This window comes from Sphaeroforma arctica (genome assembly GCF_001186125.1).
Source record: "Sphaeroforma arctica JP610 unplaced genomic scaffold supercont1.206, whole genome shotgun sequence".
NCBI classification, from domain to species: domain Eukaryota; class Ichthyosporea; order Ichthyophonida; genus Sphaeroforma; species Sphaeroforma arctica.
In genome coordinates this window covers 65481-75737 of record NW_014040352.1, presented here as the reverse complement: position 1 = coordinate 75737, position 10257 = coordinate 65481, and the positions used below count along the sequence as shown (strand labels likewise).

The 10257-nt window shown below is 42.0% G+C and overlaps 2 protein-coding genes across 2 annotated transcripts in view; one reads left to right on the top strand and one right to left on the bottom strand.

The window, feature by feature from the left end:
• SARC_03866 (hypothetical protein) overlaps positions 1–6175 on the top strand; it is a gene marked incomplete at its 5' end in the record, with an annotated part of 6472 nt that extends 297 nt beyond the window's left edge. Inside the window, 13 exons of the mRNA XM_014302334.1 lie at positions 1129–1242; positions 1389–2382; positions 2645–2711; positions 2835–2961; positions 3481–3598; positions 3977–4127; positions 4263–4411; positions 4566–4712; positions 4831–4906; positions 5020–5091; positions 5296–5456; positions 5602–5721; positions 5911–6175. Coding sequence (XP_014157809.1) covers positions 1129–1242; positions 1389–2382; positions 2645–2711; positions 2835–2961; positions 3481–3598; positions 3977–4127; positions 4263–4411; positions 4566–4712; positions 4831–4906; positions 5020–5091; positions 5296–5456; positions 5602–5721; positions 5911–6010 — 2396 coding nt within the window. The 3' untranslated portion in view covers positions 6011–6175. The remainder of the gene's footprint in view (positions 1–1128; positions 1243–1388; positions 2383–2644; positions 2712–2834; positions 2962–3480; positions 3599–3976; positions 4128–4262; positions 4412–4565; positions 4713–4830; positions 4907–5019; positions 5092–5295; positions 5457–5601; positions 5722–5910) is intronic.
• Positions 6176–7114: 939 nt separating this feature from the next.
• On the bottom strand, positions 7115–9297 carry SARC_03865 (hypothetical protein; the record flags this gene model as incomplete). The annotated part of the gene is made up of 5 exons (XM_014302333.1): positions 7115–7545; positions 7894–8023; positions 8444–8553; positions 8776–8919; positions 9106–9297. 5 exons carry the CDS (start codon positions 9295–9297, stop codon positions 7456–7458), a joined length of 666 nt encoding a protein of 221 aa, XP_014157808.1. The 3' UTR covers positions 7115–7455.
• Between the last annotated feature and the right edge of the window lie 960 nt (positions 9298–10257).

Below are 10257 nucleotides of genomic sequence, written 5' to 3'. Positions count from 1 at the left end.
TATATATATATATATATATATATATATATATATATATATATATATATATAATAATATGTATATATAGTATATATATATATATAGTATATATATATATATATATATGGGCGTGTGTGTGTGTGTGTATTTGGTGATGTATACGTATATATAAGGGTTTATATCGATGCAGCATATACTAACACTACTGCCTCTGAAGTCATATCAAATTCGCGGAAGTAAAAGTTTTCCATCGATGTTTAAATACTAGTGCATGATATTTCTGTCTAAAATTTTCTGTGTGTATATGAGCACATTTGATATATATAATTGCAGGCAACGATTGCTACATTCAAGGTATGTATTTTTCCGCATTGTCACATATAGGTACAATTGATAACCCAATTGCAATGCATTGACGACAATATCCGCGCAGGCAGTATTTAGGAACAGTATTTTGATCTAGTATTACAGTCAGATCTCTCATATGAGCTATTGCTACGCGTTCCGTATTTACAAGACTACGATTCATTTTTTGAGCGAATATTTGTGTAGATTGCGCACATCATGTTGTATCCCGATGTGTATTACTATGCAGAGTATAAAGATGTTCCCATCTTTACCTGAAATAGAATTGAATCATAGTGTCGTGCGATACCCACATCAATGACCAGTGCAATGTAAAAGCCTTCTGACAAAAATGGAACAAACTTTGCTATAAAGAAACCTATGTACGATGTTCACGCGTTTGCAGATAGAAAGCTGCTCGTGCCATGCCTGATGGGTGTAAATAATCCAATTATATCGGTCCGTGTTCTAGTCTGCGATTCAACGTTATTAGATATACTGGGAGCTCACATCTTTACATAATTAGGCTTATTCGTGATCATCGCGAGCGCAGAGGTTTTACTATCACTCTCATAGATATTTACTTTGTTATTAGCATGCGCTCAACGTGAGCAGTGAATGAGTCTATCTGCAAATGCCGACTGCGTGGCCTACCCTAGGCATACTTCGTTTTGCCAATCTACTAAACTGTAGTATGCTTATTTTATTTTTCAGCACCTTCACTAAGACCATGTCTGGTTGCATGAACCAATCTATAAGATTTCTTACTTTAAAGCCACATAATTGCTTATAACCCACGGGCAGGCGCCGTGAGTGAAAGTGGAGCAACGAGAGAGCTTAGAACAGGAGGTTTGTATGATGAATTTGTGGATCTCGCCCAGGATGCTTACCAGCAAACGGCTTCGAAGATTTCTATAGGTAATATTTTTTCTAGCCCCCCCTGCCCCCTTGAATAAGTCGGCTGTATTTTCCGAAGCTCACTTGGGCTAAAGTTTGCACTAATATAGGGCTATCTGATGTGTCTAACCATGCTGTACAAATTCCTTATTGTCCCGTCTGATCAGTTGGTGAGCAAGTAGAAGAGCAATTCGGCGCATCTTTCGAAAAGATGTTTCCAGATCGTGCGGATTCCAGCGAGTCCAACAGCCAGCGGACCAACCGTTTTGATGTAAATGACAATCCATCAGGAGATCATCAGTACGATGTATTGCAACGGGACGAAAGTGTCCGGAGCGACACACTGGTTTTAGGAAGTAATAAGGTGACAGCCGCAGCAAACAATGACGACGTGGAGGAGAGTGAGGATGAAGAAGGCAAAACTGAGAGAGAAAAGTATGATTCAGAGGATAGCCAAAACACATCGGATGACGGCGCTGATGGTCCGACCACCAAAGAAAATAATGATGATACGGAAGAAGACAATGAGAGAGAAGACGAAGATGATACGGAGAAAAAGAACGAGGGAGAAAATGATGATGATGACGACAAGGAGAAACACGCAGCAAGTGGAAGCTTGAAGGAAAACGCACGCAGGGCTGACCAAGCCAATCGTGATGGCGATCTGACCACTCACAATAACAAAGACAGTGATGAGAGTAGTACGGACAATGATGAGGAAGATGACTCTGAAAGTGAAAACGAGAATGATAACGCTCAACGCACCCGTGCATTCCAAAAGAAACTGAAAGTCAAGCAAGCCATGGAAAAGGAAGAAGCTCCTACAGAGAAACGACCCCACAGAGTCGTAGTGGTAGAAAACGCCGCGCCTTTACCCGACGCTGAAGAGGTACACGCGCTGTTAAATGAACGAAAGGCACATCGAGAAGATGAGACGAACCACGACGTAGATAGTGATGAAGGTAACACCCAAAATACCAAAAAGCACAGAAAAAAGAAGCGAAAGAGTAAGGCACATGCGAATAGCGATGCAGATACAGCAGAACAGGGAAACGCGTTCAAGGACTTAACCCAGTTGGATGATACCACGGCGAATATGATAGAGGGAGGTGGTGCGCTACGAGTTCGTTCGAAATATGCGCGCGGCGAGCATTACCAACGGTAGGAAAATCAGGCGGACTGCAATTTGAATATGCCTGTAGAAGCCTTGCGCGCGAGGTTGCTTTGATTTCTAATCGAGGCTTTGTGAGTATATTTTGCGCAGCATTGATAGAGTATCTGCTTCCTTGGAAAGTATTAAAGCTCCTTAAACACATCTATTGATGATGGACCTCAAACAGAGGTGAGAAACATCGATTTTACTCTGCTCTACTTTTGCAATTGGTTACTCAGCTCTCGATATCATTTTCTGTTCGAATCACAGACAATCATCATATGAAAGCGAAACCGTCTTTAACTACACAGCTTTGGGCATTGAGCTGCACCGAGAGGTATGAAAGCTTTTCAGCACCTTTCAACTTTCGATGGATTACAGAATTATATGCGCCTGACAGCAGCTTCGACGTATGCGTGTGTGCTTAAATTGTTCTTTATACTCTCGATGTCACATACAGAAGTTATATGGGAAAGATACTTGCACGCGACTTACGTACGAAAGAATAGGAAGACCAAATGCGCTTGATTTCGTTCACCCCATGAACCGAAAAGAGTTCGAAAAGTGGGGTGTGAATCCTCCTATAGGTATGTTTAGTTTAGATGTGCAGTACGCTCCATGCCAACACGAGAAAACGCGCTGCATAGCATAATTGATCATCGGTGCTAAGTATAAGTTTTAAGATGGAGATACAAAGCAATAGTGCAGCTAGATCCTGAAGTATCATGTGCGTAACAAGGTGATAATTACCTGTAACTGGAACGCTTCACTGATGACATTCGACGATACTAGACCATGTGCAGGGTTATGCACAGCCACTAGTTCATATTGTTTTTGCGAGGGATACACAGTCTAGAGACAAGCACGCTTCATTGTAAGCATCTTTTGAGAATATTGTCTTTCATGTCATCATTATACATTGTCATCTATTGAAAATGAATGAATGGTGCTCTACCATTTAGTGAATTTGAACGTGCGTATTTAAGTACTAATATGTTCTGTACGTCAGGAAAATTTCGTTTACAGACTTAGAGCAATAAAGAATCGTGCTAAAATTCATTCCAACACGCTACTAATAATGCTAAAATTTACCTTTTGTCTGGCAGAATCTGTGTCTGCAAAATGTTTTCTGACGCAGAGCTCCAAGATTGAGAAGCAGAACATCCCTTTGAACATGCTAGATCGAGTGTGTGCATTCAAGAATCTATGCGTACAGGGAGGCAGGTAATTGTACGACCGTCATTCTTGTGCAAAATATAAGCTCATAGCTCGAGATCGATGAATCGACTTGATATTCTGACTGATATCTAAACTCTGCATTCTACGTTCCTTGTAGATTCTACGGCTACAATTCAACTTTGAAGGAATTTCCACCGTTGGCGTTGTATTCAATGGGACGAGTCGCAGATGGAACCTTCTGCAGTTGGTAAGTAGCGCCTCCTGCTTGAAGCATTCGCAATCTCAAATCTCACACCAGTTACTTGTACATTTGAAATTGTGGGTGTCATGGTCAGTCAAGGGGGTTGCTGTACTGGTATTTGTGTTTTCGCTGTCTTCGTAGAAGAGTAAAGTTACGAATCGCTGTCTTAATTTACGATGCAGGCGGATGACTCAGGGATTAGATCCGGAGGAGATCGAGAAAGAGAACACCGTCAGAAAGTTTACTCGCCCGGTGATTTTTATTAATAACAATAGTAGAAACCAGCTGTCCCGCGTTCTGACTGTAGTGGGTATCTATGATGCGCTGGATCTGGTGAGTTTTTGCAGCATTTTGAGTGTGAACCTGTTTTTTCTGGATCCGATGATACTTTTGATTTTATGTGTTTCAAACATCTGCGGCAGTTATTATATCATGACGACTAAATGGAGCAAAATAATGGCTAACTAGGCGGGATTGTGGCCACCTGAACGACGAGTTGAGATCGTTATCATGAAAGACGAGGCACCCCAAAGTGAAAGGGAGAAGGCCCATTTGCTTCCATTCTTCGACCCTAAAATGTATCATATCTCATACTCCGGCACATGGATGAACCCAAAGTATGTCTCCTCTGTTTTTAATTGCATCCAAACACATTGGCGTGTGTGGCTTGAGATTCTGACACACAAAAAATGACAAGTGTTTCTATCAGAATCGAAGCATAACATAATATGTAGTTAAATGTATCGACTATTATCACCCACATCACTGCAGAGGGCACGCTACCTGCTTCGACCAATCAGTTGTGGGTGCTGGAGGGTCATACTTTCCTATTCTACGAACCCGAGACAACATTACCATCGCGCAAACAAGTCGAAAGTACCCAGATTCTCACCTCCGGCTACAACATATCATGCCCAGGTAAGTCTCTGCGGATATCTTCATGCTATGAATTTACATCGGCTTGAGCACACTTACAAGCATTTGCGGACCATCTTAGATACCATCTAAGGGGAGTATCCAATTTTATCATCTGCAGGGTAATCTCTGAATTCACTAGGATACATGGTGACGTCAAGCCAAAACCATGTACAGCGCTGCTGATAATCCGTGGGGTATGTAGAACCATTTTTCAGCGAAGCTGCTATCGGTTTCTAGTGCATGTTGTTGCCGCGATTGTGCCTTACTATGATACTAATCACCATACCTATTTTATGTCTATACGCAGAGTACTCGGCAAATCAAAAACCGCGATGAGGTTGTAGAGTTTCTAGAATCAGAAGGGTACAAGGTCACAATGGTATTCAGTGCTTGCATGCGATATGTCTGTTTTTATATTTGCTTTGATTGCCGGATTATGAAGTGAGATACCTCTATAGCTGTTGCCGACGCAGATCACAATTCAATTATGGCCACTATAGATTAGAACAAGACCCTCTCATAATAGTGATGTCCTAGTAGTCACTTTCTGCGACTAACGTCACATTTAATATATACCCTGCAGCACGACTTCTCCGGGCAAGATCTATTGGAGCAGAAGCTTGTGTCGCGAGAATACGAAGTCGTCATCGGTATGCATGGTGCTGGACTGGTAAACATTATCATGTCTCCAAACACTTCGCTAATCGAGTTGCATCCGTACAAGCATTCAAAGGAGACATACAGGTAAGTAAGCATTCATAACTACAACTGTCCAGATTCTATCAAATTCTGACAGAACTTGATACCATTTATTCGCTCAGATATGACTCAGTTTAGAATATATATCCCTTGATGCTGACAGTTCCACCACCTTCCGTCAAACTCATAGTGCTCTATATAGCTACACGGAATCCCCATACTACGCGTGGTATAATCAGGAAGAGAAGAACTCGTTCGAGAACAATGAAAGCAAAGCTCAAACGAACGATCATTATTTCTGGAAACAAAGGTAATTTATGTCGTTTCAAAGGCAATTGTAGCTGTCTTGTTTTACACTGATGTGACGGGAAAAGATTTATGCGAATGGCATACTATACAATGGAACGGTTGTAAACGGAGACAGAGTATCTATCGGTATTTCAAGCACACTCGCCTTTATACTCAAAAACTTTTATCCTGCTCCTTCCGACTCTCTTAGACATCAGTACATCGATATGCCTAGCTTCAACTCGGTCACGTGGCAAAGATACCGTTCGGATCAAGATAAAAGGACGGGCGCGAAGATTTGTCGGCCATAATGGAAGCCTTGTAAACCTGCAATTAGTAGCATTTATGAGTGTAGCTCTGATGACCACGATCACGTATGCCGCTTAGGCCTAGTAAATCCCCACCAATAGAGAGTACAAATCTGGTGTGATCCGCACAGACACCGTTAGGCATGACAGTGTTAGGATAGACGTCTGTTCACAGGCCGTTTGAACACGAGCCAAGCTGTGGTTGTGCAGGCCCTGTCTCGATGAATATGGTGTTTGCAAGTGGTGCAACAGATCTTGCGTAGATCTTCTTACTCAAATGGTCGAATACTTGTAGTATGGTATGTCACTCATATCCATCTAAATAGATGGAAACAACATAGGAGCAAACAGGTGTATAAATGCACACATATATTGAATTTATACATGCATATCACTACAAATATGGCATGCATGTGCCAGGAAGAATAGTATAATTATATTTAAGAATATATATCTCTATCTGCTTGTATAGCATATATACAATATACATGCCGTGTATAGCATATTTCCATTTATTCGAATATTTAGACAAAAGCGACAATAAACCCATATGCATCAGGCAATGTACATCGATAATATTGGGATAAAATCTATCGGTACCGGAATAACAAGCATTCGTTTGAGCATAGGCAGACGCGTTTCCTTGTCGGGTGCTATGGTTTGCTGATTCACAAATCGTTCTGATTCGGCATTTGTGCGGATCGGCGCATATTGCATGTACCTTGCAAATAAATTAGTAATTGACACATGGCACGAAGGCTTAGACTTCAAATACTATGTACCATATATGGCATAGTGCAAGTCGGAAGGTATTTGAAGTTTCAAGTAAGTATTTACATTGCTAAACCCAAGCCTATGAATACGCAGTGGTCGGGGGATGATTTGTCGATATCTCTGCACGAATTCAGTAGTCGTGAATAAACGATTAATTATGTGCAGCTTTTTACCGTACTGCATCGTGTGTCGAAAATCCGCTTCATTTTACGACTTCTGTGCATTCTTGTAGTTTTTTTTGGACGAGGCGTGTAGTTTGTACAGAGCAAGACTTTCCCAAATTAAGATATTTCGAATTGACTAAGCATCTAGGTTGGTTATTCTTGTATACATCTATGTGTCTTGGTGATTTTAATTGAAACTACGCAACAAAACAGTTGTACTTTTGGAGCAACATGTACACCTTGTACATCTACTATAACGACAATGTATTCGCTTACTAAGAATCTATCGTCTTACGCTTCTCAATTTAACATTCAGTACGCTCCCAGACCATATGCTTTATGCTATTCATGTCGTGTTATGGTGACAACAGGTGACTGAGTCTCGAAAAAGACTTTCCTGATATCAACTTGATAGAATATTTCGAAAAAATATCTAGAATGTCAAATGCAGTTCCAACTTTTGGTGTACCAACTGGTAAATTTAAAATGGACCTAAACGTCCAGTGCGGCTCAAAACGAGAGCTTAAATAATTTGGTTGCATTCTCGGTGGTTGTATGTGCCACCTCCTCTGCAGAAATGCCTTTAACTTCTGAGATCACCTGCGTAATAAGTCACGATCAATAGCAAAGTATGAGAGTTGTCAATGGAAGATTTACCATTAAGCCAGAGCATCAGCTCTCTTTGGACTTGGTTCAATTTCAGAACGAAAAAAAAATACACACTTCAGTACTAACATGGATGGCCTCAAGTTTCAGGATTGCGTGAGTTCATGCCCTACACGGTTGTAAGACAGTTTGTGGCGATCCAAAGTACCCGAGCCTAAGCGTAAGAATAACCCGAACCCTGCGAAGTATCTTTTGGATATGTCAATGTTGCCACTCTGTCAAGAGTGGGTGTGGTACGCAGACAAAATGGTCGACCCCTATCGCCGGAAGCGGAATACGTACCTGGCAAGCAATCACGGCATTGCTGGGTACATTGCGGTCTTTACTTGTTGGCCCGAGAGCTGGAGAATCTGTTTCGATCAGCAGACTGCTCAAAGGAAGCTGACTGATTAGCTTCCTTTTCTCAGGGGACCTTGCATGGGATAAGAGTTGTTCTATTTTTATATTGTAGTTCATTGGTGATGAATGATGGGGTGGGCACGTGGACAAACGTGGGCATACAGAACAGCATCACAAACAAGCGGACAATTTCCAGTTTGCAAAATAGATACATGGCACGATTGAGTGAACAATGTAGCATGCTGATTATTCCAAATGTAGCTGCTAGTCGACAAACTTAAGTTAAACAGCCTCATACGAAAGCAATTTCAACAACAATAATCGTGACTGGCATTCAATACGACAAATACAACATCGGGCCTGATCGACATGTACTAATAACACGTCACTCGGATAATTATATGTTTGTATGTATCTGTATGTATGTAAATATATACATATGTACATACTTATATACATACATCCATATAGACATACATACACACGTACCTACCTCACTGCTGACGGCGGAATAGAGAAAAAGTAGCCCATACTCTCAGCAGCTTGTCGTGCATACTTTGGCTTCCCGTCGAATGCGTGCAGTACACATCTTTTGACTCCGGCCTACAAGTGATTCGGTTGTGAGCAGTGGCAGTAATGTAGTACAAACTAATCCATCGTCGGCTAAGGCCGTAGTAAGCAAACCGAAAGAGCCATCGCCTATTATTGACGTCGAGGAACAATTGTAGACTTTTCGGATGCACTGCAGTGGAAATATCAGCAATTGAAACGTCTTACTTCGCTCAGATCACGGGATAAAGCGCACTTTCAAATACGTCACATCACCTCCTTCAACAGCGAGATGGCATGGTGACCTGCACACCTGCTGTGTACATTCAGCGGCAGATCCAGTTCCACGGACAGCGCAGCTTGAGCAGCAAAGACATGTCGCTGTATTTGTTTGACCTTATCACCGTCATTACCTAGTACCTGCGATACGGCCAGAAACACATCGAGGGTGTGAGTACGTAGATATGGCACCAAAGACATACCACAGTAGAAATATATATTGTGCTCCCAAGTACAGGGCAATCGTGATCCGTGATGCATACACGCATGATAATCACTGATAAAAATACCCGACAATGTAGCTGTACTAACGGTTACAGCACTTACCTTAGGTGTAAAGTCTAGACCACACTCACCAATTCCAACCAAGTCGTGGGCATTCTTACGAATCAGAGCCAAAACATCGGGCAGTATTTCGAGATTAGCTTCCGTTGGGTGCAGTCCTATACACGCTTTCACAGTCGATGAGTGCAGCCTCCGTATTTCTAAGGTTCTGTAATCGGGATAAAGAAAACTCATGTGTAAAAGCGTAACGGATAATCTCGCAAAGGTCTTCGGCGGCTTACATGTTGTCGCACACTCAGCAGTTCCGGCGATTGTACATAGCAAGCGAAGACGACTTCAACGCTAAGGATGCATGCAACGATAAGGGAAGAGTGCATAGCAGGTGTAGACCACGTCAGTTTCAAGCATATACACGACGTTGAAAGGTGCATTCACCTTCCCTGGTGTGTTCACTCTGAGTTTACCAAACAACAACCAGCCCAGTTATACAGGGAGGCTTAAACGGCAGCACTCTGGCGGCAAACCCTGCCTACAATTCTCAAGTAACATAGTCTAGTGCCAATACTCCAAATAGCCTAATATAGTGCCAACGCCCACAATGCTCGATCACACGGGGCATAACTCGTGCTTAATACGGCCGGGTGGTACAGATCACGATATAGACGATGAAAATCTTGGATTAATCAATCTTACTACGTCGTCACCGAAAAATAGTGGGCGCATTGGATATCAAGCATCAACACAATAGAATGTGTCCGAATGTCTTTGGTCGCAAAAACAATGAGCAGCACACATTCCTTCTATTAAGCTGGAGCTGTTTAGTAGCTGTTCGGTGATTTGGACGGCACCGAATCCTCAGGAAGTCACACTAACAAAGAGCCGAGGAGCGACAACGATAGAATTGCAAAGAGGACTAGCATTTGACTGAGTGTCAGTTAAAGTTAAGGTTGTTCATCAATTCAGACCATCAGATCTACGACTTACGACATATATCAACATCAAACGCCACAATGAACGTTCAGGGTGCTACACTGTGCCAAGGTCGCATCCCAAAATGTTTGTATTCGCATCCTCACGTGCCTGCAATCAAAGACAGACCGATTGTCTCCGCTCACAAGTTTCCGTATTTCATTGAATTTTCTGATCAATCTAACCCTCCACATATGTTCTGCATATCTAAGTACCTGATATATA